Below are 18,741 nucleotides of genomic sequence, written 5' to 3'. Positions count from 1 at the left end.
CTTGTCTCTAAAGCCTGCGTTCAGTCAAATCCTTTTTTCTAACCTTTGATTCTTTGGAAACAGATATACCTCACTTCTAAAGTGTATTCACTCATGTTCACTCCTACACTCGTTAATACTGTCCATACATCTTCAAGACGCCTATAAAGTCCCCTTGCCATACTCCTTTTACCATGCAGGCATCCAAACGCATTCGGACTTTTACCGTCTTGCAAATCAGAACCCGTCATCTAGTATTGCAATAAATTCCCAGTCACAGTACTAATGGTAGTGGTGCTGGCCAAAATGAAAAAGAAAATTCTTCAAACAAAAAAATGCACCTTCAGGGATTTATGTAGCAACATACACAAAACACAGAATGAGGCAGACGTATACAAACAAAGCGTCGTTGTACATGTAAGTGTTACAATCGGGTACATTTGTCATGATCGTCCAGGCGACGATGAATGGATGGTCAAAGCGCGGCGTCTGCGCAAGTAATAGTATGACTGAGGCCTGTACTATATTATCGAGGTTTACATGTATTTCTCTCTTAGTTGTAGCCGCATACAAGTGTAACTATTTTAATTATACTACAGCCCTGAAAAAATATGAAACATGAAAAATTAAACTGACACTCTTTTATGAATGTATGCAGTCATTTGCTTCCTTCCTGCTTAAGTGACTCTGTCTGTCGTTTAGAAAATGACTATTGTCTAACTCGTTCAGCCACACTTGTCTTTTTTTGTCTACTTTGTTTTGTAAAAACAGTTTAATGTTAAATAGTTTACAATGTAGGTCGCTAATGTCGTCAAAGCACAGCAATAATAATAATAATAATGATAATAAGAATAATAAGAATAATAATAATAATCTATCTATAATTGTAATGCGTTGGAAGAATTTACTCGAATCTAAAAACACTTACAATGCTTTAATTGTATTGGTGTTTTAACTAAGGTTCAGTTTCATTTATCATCACAAATGCTTTAACGAATCTTTTGTAAAACAGGATATAGAAATACTGGTATCGGTACTGAGATATTCCGACATTATAACATGTAGGGACATTATACTACAATCATATGTATGAAATGTGTTTTTACTATATTTTTCAACTTTCCTTGCTTTAATATTAAAATAAGACGGGTAAATAATTATTTTAATTGTTAAAAGTCAGCACAAATATCAGATAGTAGTCCTACATACTCTTTGCCAGCTCACTGTATCAAAATAAATTACTGAAATCGTTTTTACTTAACGGGTCTTTGTGTGCTGTAACAATAAAAGCCCTGTTGTCACTGAAGAAGGTATACCATATAAATAGTTAAAAATACACTCACTTTGTAATAAGACAAGCCTATTTAACGCTGTATTAAACAACGTATATAACTGTTTGTTTTTAGATACTGTGAAAGGCCACCACTGATGGTTTCTCGCCAGACTGCGGAGGGAGAAGTGAACATCCTTTGCTCATCTCCTATCTCTGGAAGTTTGGAGGCCGGCTGCAAACCTGTTCTGTGCCTCTTCTGTGGCTAATTGTCCTACATTTTTAATTGTTTCACACGTTTTTTATGTATTAGCACCAACATAAAAACTATTTATTTACAGAACTTTTTTTTTTTCCTATTCACGCCTTCTCAGCTGTATACCTATTGTTATTAGGTCTGATTTCAGTCTCCAGTCTGACAGCTCAGAGGCTGCCAGCCAGTGTTCATACTGAAAGTGAATGAAGGCAAAACTTCTTTCAACACATTCATTACAGCCGACGAGAAACCGCATTGCAGGAGAATCATACTTCTCATTTACTCTCACTCCTACTCACAGATACACAATATCACTACTATCGCTATACATTAAAAAAATAAGATCAATGTATTCCTCTTGGATGCGTTATTACATTATTGTTCCGTAATAAAAATGTAAAGAAGAAATGTAAATTCACAGTTACATCTAATTACACATTTTTCAAAATAAATGTAACGTTTTGCCTTGTGGAGATGTTTTTCCCTTGTGTTTAATTTACGCGTCATTCTTTCGCGATGAAAATCCCTCTAACAGTCACCTAAAGGAAAGTGGATGATGTAGAATGTGCACAAGGTGGCGGTGTTGACTTCCATGTACTGACAGCTCCTGATTGTGTAACTAAGAATGTATGTGCGATTATGTATACAGTAAAGCAATACCTGGCACATTAAGTACACATGTTTTAAAACCACTCTGGTTAACACGTAAATCAATTACTATTAATAGACAAACGACAACTCGCTGAAGACCACAAAATCAAAACTCTGCAGACTGTTCAGAAAGGTTTTGAAAGGGCATGAAAAAATGGACCTCCACAAAAGGCAGCTGAAATAACACAAAGTCCCAAAGAATAAAAATATACATTAGACTATTAAAATACCACATATAATTCAAGCTATTTCACGACAAAGATCTCTGAAACTGTTCTCGTTTTTCCTTAGACAAAGCACAACAAACTAAGCCTTCATATAGTGATCATGATATACTTAGACATGCATGCACTTAGGGAGTGTATGTCTTTCTGCTCTATAGTCCTAAAATACATTAGTATACTAACAAGAACAACAGATACATGACAATTTTTCAAGTAGAGGGCATGGAATATTTTATTGTAAATGTCAAAATATTATATTATTCAGTTCTGCTTTGTAAATCTGCCTGTTTCTTTTACACGAAATATTTCTTAACTCTTTCAAAGTTCTTCTGCATCTTCCCAGTACAAATACACTGTTTTCGTGATTTGTATTTTTGTGATAACGTGATGCCCAGCGACAGTTCATAAAGACATTGCAGTGATGCTCCTGACATAAGCAGAATCTTATATAATATGCCGCTGCTGTTACATTTTATTTATACAACACATGTCCAGTGTACAGTAGCATTCAGTAAATCTGCTAACGCACTAGTTTCAATCAAAATACAGATACAAAAGGAGCAATTACACCAACAATAAGCATAATACAGGTGTCGACAAAAAAGACTTAACTCGCCTGCTCTTATTTATCAATGTCATTGCACAATTACTCATGACATACACGTGATATTGGCCTATTACCGTTACTCGCTACAGTAACCAGTCACATTTCGTTGTTCTGTGGCTTTCTTTCAGGTCATTAAATATACTCTACTCCGCACGCTATTCAAAGTGTGAACCTTCAAGAACAGCCCATTCTCGAGCATAACATTTAATAAATTGTCCAGCCTCACTATGAAAAATGAACACAGACTAAATTCAATCACTTCCTCAACATCAAAGCCCGCGGAATCTCATCTCTGACACATCATTTTATACCATTTACACATATAGGTGGGGTGGGAGGAGAGGGGAGGGTTGAAAAACTGTCTGTAGCCTACCTCTCACGGACACGGTCTATTAGATAAACATTCAAGCCAATAAGGAACGTAGAAGCCCTTACTTACCCCCGATCTCTCCGGCGAGTCTGTGACGCACATTTGTTGGTCCCGCAGCAATGCCAGTCAGTGGGGGTGAAGGTAAGAGGAGCCGTGCACAAAGCACAGAAATCATCCTTTTATCGTTGAATTAGCGCAAAGTTGATAAAATTCAAATGAAAAACAAAAAAAGAAAAAGAAAGCAGGCTATTTACAAGCCGCTGTTCTCTCAGTCCTGTAAGAGGGAAGATCGCTTGCGTTTGTTGCGCCTCTGGGGCTACAGAGGAGGGGAGGGGGCGACTGACTGTCATAAAGCTATTACTGGATCGAGGGAGTCGAGTGGCTATAGCGAGACGGTACAAAACGTGCTCCGTCCACACAGAATCCTACCGAATCGAAGAGTATGAAAAAACGTGGCGAAAATAAGAATTCCCTGGCCTTTAATCCGCTTTTCTCTGCTTCTGCTGGGTCTGCAGCCGACAGAACGTGAGATCCGGAGGAAAGACAACAGTATAAAGTTCACGTTCATGGAGGGTGAGCCACGTGACTGCAGTCAGCCAATCTCCGAACGGCTTCAGTCGTAAACTTTTATTACTTAGCTGTAAATTTTCGCCCAAACAACTAGGAATGTGTTGCGCCCTAATCTGTCTCTTTCTCTCTCCCTTTTCTTATTTATTCCAATAACTTAATTGGCATAACTTAAGCAACTCAAAATAGAAGTGGAAAAAACCATATTAGCGTTATTAACTATAGAAAATCATAAAATATTCCCATTTAAAAAAGAGTATTATCCACTATCAACATCAGCCTTATATTTAATCTGTAGTATTCCTCATCCAGACAGTTATAGAGGCAAAATACTGGATAATGCTGAATTGTAAAGTTAGTCGTTTTGTTGTTTTATAATCATAACTGTAATGCACAGCAGAAGCTCTTCTGACACTGGTATAACCATTGCAAAAACCCTTGAAAATGAAACATGCAATCAATATAGTCATTACTGAAGCCACTGACCACACCACATTACACAAATACGTCCATACATAAGAGCAGTAGTTCTAGAGATCCATGCCTTAACAAAATAATTAAATGCAAAACACGTATATTATATTAATAGATGAGGATGCCATATAAATGATGAATCACAAAAATTCGATCAATATTATGTGTTTATGACATAATGAAGCCTACAGTAAGAATCCTTTCAGTTTTAACAAATACATTCGGGCGACACTGGTTACATATTAATCACTGAACCTGAGTGCAGCACTAGAGCAAAAATAGTACAATGTGCAAAAAAAGTGCAAAATGTAATCTATTGTACAGGACTGTAAACAATTCTGAATAAAATGTCATGGTCAGAGAAAATCTTCCTCCTTATAGTATCTTCATTGTATTTTATCCAGAATGCACATAATGCATTCAAAGTGTCACTGCAAATAAAATTGAGGCACTACATCAATATATACAGGCAATGGAACTAACATATAGGCCAGCTGTAACGGACAGGTAGCTTCACAATATGCCGATATAATTCGTTGTTCGATACTTTTCTTGTTTTCACCCGGTTCCAGTATATTCCTGGAGAAACATAAATTACTATATCCAAGCTATTTGGGTTCCAATAAAGTGGTTTCATAGAAAAGTGTGGAAACTCCTGGCGGATTGTATCATTTAAAAAAAAAAAAACAACAGTAAAAATAATCTCCAAAACTCCTAGATTTGTCTGAAAATGTTCAGTAAATTAGCTTTTCTACTTTACACAAATATATTCTGGAATACACACAAATTATACTTGCCGTGAGCACGTAAATTCAGTATATAGATTAAAAGGTTACTTTTCTCATTATCTAATAGTAAAGCAGCGCTTCTTTCAGCTCTGCTCATACCAGTAGGACGAATATGCACCTGCTTTTCAGTCATGTGAAACTGTAATTACCTGTAAAGATATTAATCTGGTCATGAAAATTGTGCCGCTGCCATGGCTTTGCTCTTTTTTCCTAACAGCCATCATGCTAACTTTAACATATTTTTAATAACGATAACATAAGGTGAACATACCTTTCCTGCATTATGACATTTTGGGTCGTGCTCATTTTATAGTTCAATCTAAACGGTAAACAACCAACAGTTTAAAATGAACAAAACGTGTGTTTTATTTACGGATTGTAATGCTGCGCTCTGGTTTATTGCTTCATTCCTACTAGTGGAAAACCGTTTCAAAACAGTAATAATGCATGTTATTTCGGAGCTATTATTAATTTTTTTAAGTGTGGTAAACTCATATAATATCGATGATCAGGAATTAGGGTTGTATGGAGAAAAGTTTTATTTGAAAGGAAAGGTGTCTCAGGTCTAAAATGTTTATTTTAAGGCAAGCATCATTAACAAACTTTTAAAGTTACTTTAAAAAAGTGCGTCTTTGTTTCGTTGGAGAAGACGTAATAAGATTTCCTACAACTTAAATCTGACAATGTCATAATCTTTAGGCTACACACATTTTGGTATGTCATGCCTCAATAATCCAATAACCGGCGTCATGTTTTGTTTTTGCGTTGTGCGGCCTGGATTGAAAAGTAGTTGTATTGTTATAGTTGTCATGTTGGCGTGCATTTTTTTTCTGAAGTCTGAATCTTTTCTGTCGTCTATACCTGCACTTTATTATTTTATGTAGTGCAATGAAAATATGGCATTTTTTTTGCCTAAAAGTAGCACATTATTTAGATTTAAATTTAGGGATTTTATTATTATTTGCAGCATCCATGAAAAAGTTGCATGTTATTGTATCCGCGTTAACTTAAACTGTATAGTTTTAGTGTATATGTATTTATTTATTTATTAGCGTGTTAATGATTAATATTAGGAATTGTCTGAATTCGGTTTTTTCAAGAATGGAAAAGCACATGCACTGATCTGAAATCATAACTACGCCTTAGCATTACATTGTAAGATAGGATGTCGTCCAAAATTATCACCAGCGCTATGATAAAACAGAAGGTATAAAAGACTGCATACATACATATTAAATTTGGAAAAAGGCTAAATGGACTACTTACGCAGAGAGAGGTGGAAAGCTGTTCATATAGCTCGCCTTGTGCCGAAAGGTATTCATTGTACATGATTTAAATAAGAAAAAGGGAAAAAGATCAGTGGGTCCGGAGACGACAGTGCTGGGTTTACACCACCAATAAAGTTTACTGCAGGTATATTTAAGTCCTGACTGGGGACAGGGCTTCCTCACAGCAATATAACACACAATATAACACACAATATAACACACAATGACCAGGCGGGTAGACAATGCTTCCGGACAATTGTCACTAACACTGAAATTTCCGGTATATCCAAGGTGCAATAATACTTATTCCCTAAAGCACAGTTGAAATGAATCATTTTTTCTACAAAAAGACAAAGAGAGCACCATGTTTTACCTAAATTCCCATTATAGTGCATTAATGCTTTGAAAATTGATATTCGAAGGAAAACAGACGAATAAACTCTCAACAGTTACAGCTTTAATTAACTGTTTCGATAATTAAAATCCGAGTTAAACCGGATTTAAATTTTAATTTAAAACACCCTACCGAACACTTGATTAAATTATGTTTTCATTGTCTTGAATGTTACTAATCTTGCCAGCGTGCGAAGGATTGCCCAAGGAACACATACATATCTGTGCTCTTGACTGGCCTAAGCTTTACACAATTTAACCCCAATCTTGAATATTAAAATGTTTTTATTATTTTTATATCTATACATGGAGGTAACATTTACACTGACATTCTGTGCAACACTACACAATACAATAATTTCTGTGGTTGCTGTTGAATAAACGGAGTCTTTTTGCGAGCACCAACAGAAGCAAAAAAAGCTGAGTGAGAACTTTGGGAGTTTATGCTCTTATTGGCTATTGTTTCGTCCATTTCTTCTCACTGATCTATATTAGACTGGGGCAATTGACGCCATTTGTGGGATTATTATGTCACAATATTGAACTTTTACTGCTCCTGAAGCCAGAACCCCACAGTTAAGTTTAATCCATAAATGAAGTTCACTTGATGAATCTAACATTATTTGCACCTGTACACTAAAGTATTCAATATATTAAAACTGTATGCTTAAAATAACCAATCTGGCTTTCCTGATTTCATACATTTAAAGCAATCAATTTGCCATTGGTACCTTTATGTGTAGTATCATCACCAATAATCCATACATTAACATGAGGGCAATTGAAGCATGAAATATGATGGTTTACAGAATTATATGGTATAAAGACAATCATACAGTCGTTTCTACGCTTGTCTATAAAGTAACTAGAAAAAGTGAAACTCGAGGCCAACAGTTTTTACCAACCAACAGCGTATCGTGGTCACAGCACCTTGTTCTACATGAATCACATTTTGTGCGCACTTTGTCCTTCAGCTACTTGTCAAACTCATGTTTCCACCCGAATACTGCATAGTGCATATAAAAACATGATGTTATTTTTCATCAGAATGAAATGTAGAGGCAGATCTAATGCTGAAGCTGCACTAAACACGGAATATTAGATGTGTGTACTAGTAGTGTTCCCTGGTGGTTGAACTCTTCTCTCTTTTGATAGGCACTGGGTGGCGACAGATATTTTTAAGAAGTTCACGGAGTCTGTCATGTTTTCGATTCCCAAACCAGCTCTTCTCCTCTTCCTACTTCCTCTCCGTCTCATTGTAAGTAACCAGTAAGAAGGAAGAATCTGTTCAGGTAAACTTGGGTCACAAAGGAAATTGGAGATTCAGCACTAACGTTTAGAAATTGATTATAAACATACATTTTGAGTTAATTATATAAATCATAACGGCTTTTGTAAGAATTCAGAACCCTTTGACAGTCAACCAGCTGAGTTGTTCAGAGAGTAAGGCAACAGTTTAAGGCAAATTCCAAGATAAATACTGTCTGAGGATGTCAGGCAGATGAACCTGTGATGCTCTATTTTCATAACTGTTGAAATCGGATGAGACTTAAATTAGATCAAGTGCTTTACCAAACAAAACTTGGTGCTTGAGGGCCTTACCGTTCACCAGATGTTACATCTGAAGTCCAGCTCATTAGCACAGAATTACTAATTACTACTTCCAAATTGCTGCATATTTCTTATATTTTCATCAAGCTGCATTTATTAGATCATTTGGATGCATTCTGAGAACTACAGAAACAAAGTTTCTCAGTTTACACTTGTAAGATTTAAAAAATTATGAAAACTGCAGAAATGGAACCTGAAACAAGTAATGGAACCCTTTCATTTTGTCATATCATATCCAGACAGTTTTGTCTCTCCAGAGCTACTTCCCCAGATCCCTACACCCATTAGTAAAAACCAAAATCCAGTTTCCACAGTTAGGATGATGAAGTCACACAAGTGAATGTATTTAGATATTCAAATGGAATTGATTCTGTTTTCTATTTACTTTTCCATTTGCTATAGTAGACTTTCTCATTCTAGGCCTAGTCCATGCCACAAAAATGAAAAAAAAAAAAAAACATGTTTTTTGGTTGTTTCATCACTTCTGTAGGGAGAGTTAGTTTCATTAGGTTTTCCTTAGTCCTGTATATGAATGAAAAATTATTCTAGATGGTAACCTATGCATGTTATTAATATTAAAATTTACTATTTCTTAAAAACTGCAGGTATTAATTTACTGCTCAGTGGCATAATAATGATAAACCAAAAGTAAGGAAAAGCTACTAATACATGAAAATAAAAACAGCCCTGCAGAAGCGTTTCTAATCTTAGATATCCATCATACATTTAGTTATGTGAATGTTTTCCTAACATACACTCAAATTGTGTTCAAAAGGTGAGAGGCCTGTTTTTTATTTCTTTTCTAAGTTTTTTCTTCAGGTTGAGCAAGACATTTCCATGAAATTACAAGAGATGTTTCTGAGATTTGAGATGTTCTGCAAGTTAGTATATTCTAAGTAAAACACTCGTTTTCTGACTCTGAGACGTAGCCCTTCCTCTCAGTAAGAAACACTCCGTAATTTGTCCTGATGTGAGTGAGCAAGTGATAAAATATCTTGACAGTTTGATCAGCTAGAACAGCGATATGTACAGAAAAGCCAAAAACTGAAATGGATCCGCTTGTTTTACCACAAAACGGAGATCTTTCCATGTTTGCTTACAAGAATGGGTTAGATACTGAATTAATGACTTCTTACTTTGTAGACTGCTGCGTTTCGTCAAACATAAGTCAACGGAGAGATTTTCCAGCGGTTAACACAGCGGTTGAAACCGTTTTCTGTAAAATGAACAGATGTCTGAGAAAGACGCTGATTTCATATTTTACAATAAATAAATGAACAAACTGCGACAGCTAAGGAAAAATGCCTACCCTGACACTGAAACTGGAATGGAAAGGTGCTACTCGCCCCGCCAAAAGGCAGGCACTTGTTTGTGATCAATGTGGGATTTCAGAGCTGGTTTGTCTCCGTCCACTTCTGAAAGGTCAGCATAACGATTCCCGAAACCCTTGCAAAATTCTTGTGTCTTTTAATTAATAAAAGAATGTAATTTTAATGTGTTAAAGTTAATTGCTGCAGGTTTCATTTGTACTCCTTATTACTGAAACAGATACATGAAATGGGGATATATGAAGTAAAACGTACTTGGTGAGTAAAATTTGCTGAATATTCTGGCAGAACTGTTGATTAATCAATATTCGTTTTGACAACTATTGCTGAAAAGCGTTTTCGGATGTAGTTTTGCGAAAGGTCGAAATAAATGAGAGAAGTTTATGCGAAGTATTTGTTTTATGCTCTGCACTCTTGAGACTGGTACTTAAACTAATCGTACATTAGGAAGGTGCTTTTTGGACCCAGTGATCGGGAACTTGGATTCGGAACAGGATTACTGCGTGGTGTCAATAGCTTTTTCCTGCACATTACTCTACTTTCTTTTATTTATTTTATTTAGTCTCTTTTCATTGTATGGAGATACATTATATGAGGTGGGGCATCGCGTGTCCAGAACTTTGTTCAAGTCCCAGAAAACCTGTCCTTCAGTCAAATGCACTGCATCCGTTCCAAGTGAATTTACTGTTTTATTTTACTTGGAAGTTTATCAAATCCCCAAATCCACACGTCTACAAAGGTACCCATATGTGCTCACTTAAATTATTTGACTAATCTACTATTAGGAAGTTTGTCCAGACTCTAGTTTGTATCATATCTAATAAATTCATTGAGGAATAGCTAAGCTCTTGCATATTTCTAAACATTAGGGCTGTATGTCAACTGGAGGCACTGCTTTCACCAAGCCTGTGTGACACAGAAAAGCAATTTCAGATCGCAGGGTGTGTTACATTGCGGCCGCCTTCTTCTTTCAGAATATGCCGTTTGGACGTTGTTATAGGGAAAGAAACACAACCAGGGGAACCGAGTTGGAAGAACCAGGGTTCGTAGTTTCCATGTGATGCCAAGTGCAGCAAGACAAGTTGCACACCGCCTTTTCACTACATCGTACCTTCCATTCATACTGTACACACTGCACTCTGCAACCGAGGTTTTGCTGTTTAATTACAGGCAAAGGAAGGGTGGGTTGATCGAAAACTAAACAATTTTTTGGCATGTGGCACTACTGATTGACCAGTAATTGTTTATTTCGGTGTAACAGTCTGCAGGTCTCGCATGTGCTAAAAGCAGAGGCCGGAATTTCTGCTTGTACAGAATTAGGACTTGTTACCAAACGCAGTAAGAACTTCTTTAAATTTAATCAAATGAGAAGGATAGGGGGAAAGAATATTTTATTTTATATTATTGTTGTGACAACACCGGTATGGTAACACAAGTATCTTGTATTCAAAATGAACAGGAAAACAAGCATATGGTTAACAGCTATATACCAAGACGAACATGAAGATTATATTCAGTGCAATTTCAAATCTAGGCTAAAACATCAGCACAAGGAAAAAATACTTGACACTTTATCAAAATGATTCCAAAAGTAGTACACGTAATAGTCTTCATCGCAACAATGTGCGTGTTCCTTTTAGGCAGTTTAAGTTGTTGGGGAAACATTTCGTATAAAACAAAGCAGCACAAAATAATTATGGCATATAAATACTGAAAAGGCATATCTCTAGGTGCTGACAAAGAGCACCCAGGTTTGATATCGACTAACGCGGTAGCTGACAGAGCCCACTTCTACCAAAACTCCCTAAATACAGGCTGCTTGGGAAAGGAAGATACATTTCAGTAATCATATTCGCAGACAGATTAAACTTTATGAAATTTTTATTTAAAAATGTATTGCATTCGTCCCAGTTAGGTAGCATATTTAGACTTTTCAAGCGATTGTATTTCCCTAGTAATTCTAACACTGAAAACGAAAAAACACCTCTTCAGGACCACCCACCACAAATAATACCCTACCTTAAGTACAAATAATTATAATACTTAACGCGTGTTTGAACCTACATTGAAGAGGTGTACATGTAATTCTGTACAAGAGAATGATGAATGCAATCTCAGCAGGGAAGGATAGAAATCTTTTACCTACTTGATTTGTTTATACGTTTTAAAGCATCGCATTGTGAAGTTCTACAATAAAATATTTGCGGGTCTAGGCTGAAGTGTTGGCTCATTTCGTATGTCTATTTAAATGCAAGTCATGAAAGTTTGTAGACGTATATCAACACCTGCTTTTTCGTCCTAAGTGTTGCATTGGTGTGTTTGTTAAGACAATTACATATAAAGCAACTATGTTGTAAACATAAACGGTCTAGGTGGTGAAAATGTTATTTTAAAGTTCCACGGACCAATCTGGACGCAAGAGATTCGTGTATCCTGCCCATTCCCATTTAGCCTCCCACCCTCCCCACCCAGCAAGAGTATTTTGACAAACAGAACTGATTTGATTTCGCTTCGTTTTAACTTGAAAAGACTGGTTTCATTTCACAGCCTGGTCAATATGTAGTCAGCTCTCTGGAGATATTGAGAAGGGAGAAGTTTTTGACAGTTGTGTCTGTGGGCTTTTTTTCCTCTCTCTCTCTCTCTCTCTCTGTTGTTGACTCAATAAAAACGGTGGTCGTAAAGTTGAAGCCGTCTCCCTTTCTTGCTCATCGCCCCATTCGCTAGATCTCCCCTTTTGAAGCTGTATAGCCATAAAAGACCATAAAATTACTCCTTAGTCTCCGTTTTCTCTGCTGTCTCCTTCTCTTCTCTGTCTGCCACTTCTCCGTCCTCGTTGCCCTCATCCTCGGCCTCGGCCTCCGCCTCCGCTCTCTGGCCTGGGAACTTGTCTTTGTTATTCTCTTTTTTCCACTTCATCCTGCGATTCTGAAACCAGATCTTTACCTGCCGCTCAGTCAGACCAAGGGCGTGGGACACTTCAATCCGTCTCTTGCGTGTGAGGTAAGGATTGAACAGAAACTCCTTCTCCAGTTCCAGAGTTTGATACCGACTGTAGGTCTGGCGCCCGCTGCGTCTTCCGGGTGCTTTAAAGTGAAACATGTATTTTGTGTTTATCATCAGCGCACGAAACAAAGTGACTGAAAGAATGCGGCTCTATATACAATACACACGAGACACGTAGTCATAAAGGACTTTTATACTGGCCTGTAATGTTATTAAAACAGCAAGCAAAACACATTTAGTACCTTCTTCCTTTCGGCAAGTAAACATTTTAAGGAATTGAACAGCTAATTCAATATTTCAGAAACAATTAGCCCTCATGTCACGAAATCGTACGTGAATTCTACACACACACACACACACACACACACACACACCCATTCAGAAGCAATGCATGTGTCTTTGGGAAATGGAAGGCAAACTACTGTTAAGGTAAACGTTGAAAACCATTCATGAACACAAATCCGCAAATATACATTTGCAGTTTATTTGTTTGCTCTCTGCCTCGTGCATTTGTCTCAGCTGTGACATTTATCAGGCCTCTTATTTGTTAAATTTAAACTGGGCTGTTACATGCCTCGAATAAAAATAATCCTTCCCCGAAGTGGCATTAAAATTGGAGAGAGAGAAGCAGGCGTGTGTTATGTTAGCAAAATGAAATCACGAGAGCTGGTTAAACTTCATGATCACATGCCACTTTCATTCATATTATCGCACGCACATTAGTCTATGCAAAACACCCGACTTTTTAACACTTCTCTCGGAACCGTCCTAACACTGATACTTCCCCAAGAGTGCGTGGGGGACAGAAATACAGACCTCCTCCTCAACTTGTTCTATCTAAACACAACGCAAAGCACAGTCGGTATGTTAGCATTAACCTGCTGCCTCTTTCTTCTGTCTTCGCAGGAGTGTTTCTACAGCTCGTCACAGAAAACCTGAAAGCAACCTGGTGCCTCCATCCATGTCACATCAGCGGACTTTATGATACGATTAATAAAATCATCCAAGACAACACTAACCGATCTAGAGGTGAAGTGGAAGTATACTGAATAAATAAGATCCAATTTAATTTGACGGGCAAGACCCACAACTGCTAACACAATCTGTAAACCCCCAGAAATTCAAAGACAGCAGAGCAGTGAGCCCAACACTAAATGAATTTGTTTAACACGCTTTTCCTCTTTTACCGAGACAGTGTGGCATATTCAAGGACAGGGTGTGTTTCGATCCATCTCCAAATACTTTCCGTTTCCCTCCTGTCTGTTCTCGCCTCCATGTCTCGCGCTCACGCCACACAGACGGATAGAACACAATAACACAAAAGAATTCTAACCGTGGGGTCTCATCCAAGGAAACATGAGACTGGGAGACGAGTTTTGATTTAAGTGGCCTTGTCCTTCTCCGGGGTTAGTGCCATTAGACGATTTACAGTCTGGGTATTGCGCTAAGCTTGCCTCTTGCTGGGTTCCATAAAGCGATTGCCTCGGAAGGGTTTCGTATCCATAAAATTTCGTGGCGTCTCCATGGCAAGCTAAAGCGCAGGGATTCTGCTGGTATCCGGGGTTAGAAATTCCCGATGTCCCATGGTGGAAGAAGTCCTGAACGTGATGGGCCGGGTGCTGGAAGCCCGGTGCGGGCGCTGCAGGTCCGTACACCAGTGTGTGGCCGCGGGTGACGCTCTGAGGGAACCGACAGTCGTAGTAAGTTGGCTCCAGCGTTTCGCCGCCTTTGTACTTGGAAAAAAGAGGGTTAACAAAGTAGGAGCTCATGTTTTTGTTTGCATTAAAAAATGCTGGGATATTGCTGCCTGTTGTAAATTCTGTTTTGGTTTAACTTGGTTTTTGCCCAAATCTCACACACAACAGAACAGACACAAGAACCGGAACAAGAAGGTAAAATGTTGCTTGTTTAGACAGTCTCGGATGACTCTCGAGTTTCCTCCCTTTGCTCTCTTTCTCTCATGCAAGTCTCTTGTCTCCCCCCCTTTTTCTGTGTTTGCAGTCTCAAATCCGACTCACGGCGTGTACGGGTGGTGTGTAATACGGTCAAAACTGGCTAGCTCCGCCGGCAGAGAGTCATGAGCGATCAGTTTTTTTTGCGCTTCCCACCCAACCACCCTTCGCTACAGCGACCCCCTCCTCCCCTCTTCTCTCCACCAACCTTCATCCGTCCCCCTACCTCCTCCAGCAGCCTTCCCAAGCGTTCACCTTGATCAGCGCAACTCCACACTAGTCAGTGTACGCCTTGCAAACATCTCACTGAAATGATGACACCCTCCACCAAAATTGTCTTCATATTAATCTTTATGGGAATATGAAACACGGACATACATAAAATATTATATTACGAAGAAGCATTTGTTTCGGACGTTAAACACTCGGCTAATGCAGTAGCTAAACTGCATTACATGCCAACAATACGGCCGATACTCTTCTGTGGAAAAGGAAACTCGCGTGGAAAAAGAAAATAAAATATTGCGCTCCTCGCCGAACAATTCAGATGAATTCGTACCATTTCACTGCATGTAACCTGCTCGTTGTTACGGTTTATTATGTGCTTGGAGCTGTAAGTCGTTTAAAGAATGTCTTTATATATTTACCATTAATCAATTATAGGAAACGGATAACCCCATAACATATAAGGGAAATGTGTTAACGGGAATATCAGCCAACAGACAACCTATTCGCCTGCCATGCATTTTGTCACATTCTTACATTTACACGTTATATACGTGTAGAAATAGAATTTCTAGAGATTTAATTTAATCGCATGGTGTAACCCCACCCCCCACACACACACACACACGCGCGCACTCGCTACTCATGTTTGGAAGAATAAACAGTACACCTGCCTTGTCTGACCTGATCCTGTTAAAGTTGTGCAGAAGAGCAGTAAATCAATGGCGAGTGTAGAGTCAATAAAAGCGCAGATTACCTCCCTCGTTATTTCAAATGACACGTTAATGTTTGAGTGTTTTGTTTAGATTTGCTCCGTCGCAGGGCCTATCCCAAATTGATTCATGTGGGTTTTGTGGCGTTACAGACGATTTTTACACATCATCATGAAATATGAGAGAAGGACCTCGGTGAAATTTATAGACTTCAACAGAAAATCTTGCACTATACTAAACAAGATGCAAGCTGGTAATAATAAAAACGTTACTGCACATTTCAGTTGTTATAATGCAGCACATTTATGATAATACGTGTATAATAACAGTTAAAATTATTTTCTTATTGCTGCTGTGAATGTTAATAGTGACGCTTGTTGTTGTTGTACAATTTATTATGTGTATTTGCAGTATTGTTTTAAAAATTGTATTTGTAATTTATTAATTAAATTCAATTTTAAATGCAGTCTTTTCTGGTTTGTTAATTGAATGATGCATTGATGCTTACTTATTTATTAATATTCTAAAACATTATTCGATTATTTGAAATGTTGCTGCGTTTCATTCATTTTTTGCTAAGAATATAATGATAAGAAAAAAGCCCCAGAACCTGCTTTTGCATAACCTATAACTGGGCCTTATAGCGGCGCTTAACATTATTTAATTTTCACTTTATTATTTTTTAATTTATTGACACATTGAGATTTTGAGATTTTTATAAGTGGTATCGTTTTACATACAGAATCACAGAGTTCGTCAGATATTTCAGAGGAAAAATATTCTGAAACAATAGATGCTTTCAAATTACATTCTAATTTTTCCTTCGCTTATAGACTGCTGGATATACCACGTAGCACGAATTAGTACAAAACAGAGAAATGTGTTTTATTTTAAATTCTAGACAAGCATGAATCTAGTTGTAAAATAAAACCAGTTAAGTAAGAATAATTATAAGAAATCACGAGTTCATTTTAAGATTGTCGGAAGCCTACAGCACTGGCCAGCTAGAATTGAGCAGGATATAAGAGAAATATATTAATCCGGTTTTCGACCCCGCATGATTAGAATGGATGAATTACAAAGAACACGTCCCTCATCCTTAACATTGTATTGTTCGGCTTTTGACTAATATGATAGATTCCTTAACCAAGGCTGTGCTTCTTGCTATTCAATCCAGCTTCTACTTCTTAACGTCACAGAACAACGATGCACGTTTAAACTTTGAGGCAACAGCGACATCTAGTGTCCGTCTGCAATGTCGACGCGAATGTTTCTTCATGGAAACCATTGGAACAATGGAATGTATTTCAAACGCTCATGTGTTCCTCGTTTTAGCAAAGCCTTGCCTTCTTCGGGTAGATTGCTATATTCGGTACATATCACGCCAACAATTAATAATGTCACTCATTTGCTTGCAATCCAGGGTACTTTGATTGTTTTCTGCACATCGCAATAAAAACTCGTCACCAAATCGGTACACATTCGCGTGGCTAGCGGTGAAATAGCTTGTGGCCTTTCAAGTTTACTGTCTTTTTTACTCTGTGCAGCTATACAGCCTTCTCCATCCGGCGCTGAGAAGGAAAGTGCTGTGAAACACACGATATGTAACCGGGCTCAGATAAAATAGGCGCAATAACCCTCTTTGAAACAGTCGGCCATCACCGTCCGTTGAAACCATAAAGCAATTTAAGCCAGACGTCTAGCCGGTTCGCAGGCTTTGCTTTGTTCGTCTTCATTTGAGACAAACACCGCGAGCTCTAACAGGGCTGTAAAAGCTGCATTTTTGCGCTCTGCTGCGGAAATGTCGCACTGGATTGGGCTCTAAAAGCGCTGCATCCTGTCAGCATTGTTGTTCTCTACCAAGACGGGGCAATTTTGTCGCGCTTCTGGAAAAAAAATGCCAGACAGAGTAACACTGCACATGCCCTACATGGGAAGCAAGGCTCGTGACGTACAAAGTCCTCCGCCCGCTACGGTAGTCAAAAAAGCATCGCAAAGAGTACATTTAAACACTAGCCCTGTTATTTCAAATTAATATTCATACACGTTACACAGTCACATGACTGTAGCAAAAGGAGCCGGATCTGCTGCGGATGGTGCAGTGGTGGTGCTGTGCACAGGCCAAACTTACATGGTGAAATACTGTATATTTACTGCATGTGAACGTAAACTTAGGCTGATTTAAGGTTTTTAGGTGACCTGTCCTGCTGGGATGCATTGCATAATTTAAAATATGCTCCGAGCTACACAGGATAACTTGTATTCCCAAGACTTGCACAAACTACACATTTATGTCACAGAAAGTCTGTTCATGGCAGAAGCAGTAAAACGCTTCTCACCCCAGTACTTTCTTTATTGGAGATATGCTGAACTTGTGAATGTATTTCACTTATATTATGTGTTTAAATGGGGGAGAGAATAACAGAGCCCTATTTAAATGTCTTGATTTAAACATGTATTCTTCATAATAAGCTGTGCCTAATGTGCTTCACATTAAACAAAACGTGCAGGGCATCAGTCATTTCATTCACACGATACTAAAACGTTTCTCTCCAGAATGTATAGTTTCAGCTGCTAAAGTTCGTTGGAAACTGAATTATAAGATGAGAAATGTGCACAAGAGTTAAGCAGAAGAATAAACTTTAAGCACAACTCTCGATAGGTTTAGGTTGCTTTTGGCCATGTTCCCTTTGGTCGACTGCATTAGGCTTTACTTTGTTTGAAGAGCTGATCAAGGTGAATGTCTTTAGCAACCCAGGAAATATTCGTTAATGAGGAATTCTAAGAGGGAATAATTGCCCTAATAAGCAGCTGCTTCCAATAACCTCTTCCTTGACTGAGTGTAGCTAAAGGCTTTTTACACTAATCTATTTGTACTGCATTCTTATCAAAACAGATGCACTGAGCTTCTTTTTGTTTGCTTTATCCCTTCTTTAAATTATATGCCCTTAACAATACGCATGTTTCATCTCAAAACTTTTTTGGTGCATGTTTTCCATAATAACTGTTCTATTTTCTACAACAGCCATTTATAATATGGGAACAAAGACAGATCTTATTTT

The 18,741-nt window shown here is 37.9% G+C and overlaps 2 protein-coding genes and 1 long non-coding RNA gene across 3 annotated transcripts in view; 1 reads left to right on the top strand and 2 right to left on the bottom strand.

Annotated features, from left to right (window-relative positions):
* LOC108939272 (homeobox protein Hox-D3-like) overlaps nt 1–3,493 on the bottom strand; it is a 65,487-nt gene extending 61,994 nt beyond the window's left edge. Inside the window, exon 1 of the mRNA XM_018760451.2 lies at nt 3,427–3,493. The gene's annotated coding sequence lies outside the window, so the exon portion shown is untranslated. The remainder of the gene's footprint in view (nt 1–3,426) is intronic.
* On the top strand, nt 1,132–14,121 carry LOC108939275 (uncharacterized). Its single transcript, XR_001966499.2, has 3 exons — nt 1,132–3,498; nt 8,003–8,105; nt 13,696–14,121. It is a non-coding gene; the product is annotated as an uncharacterized LOC108939275 (long non-coding RNA).
* hoxc8a (homeobox C8a) lies at nt 11,135–14,797 on the bottom strand. The gene is made up of 2 exons (XM_018760450.2): nt 14,123–14,797; nt 11,135–12,869 (listed from the first exon to the last, which is right to left on the bottom strand). Exons 1-2 carry the CDS (start codon nt 14,556–14,558, stop codon nt 12,553–12,555), a joined length of 753 nt encoding a protein of 250 aa, XP_018615966.1. The 5' UTR covers nt 14,559–14,797; the 3' UTR covers nt 11,135–12,552.
* Nucleotides 14,798–18,741: the final 3,944 nt, after the last annotated feature.

Source organism: Scleropages formosus, chromosome 19 (assembly GCF_900964775.1).
Source record: "Scleropages formosus chromosome 19, fSclFor1.1, whole genome shotgun sequence".
Lineage (NCBI taxonomy): Eukaryota > Metazoa > Chordata > Actinopteri > Osteoglossiformes > Osteoglossidae > Scleropages > Scleropages formosus.
This window is presented reverse-complemented; position numbering and strand designations above follow the sequence as displayed.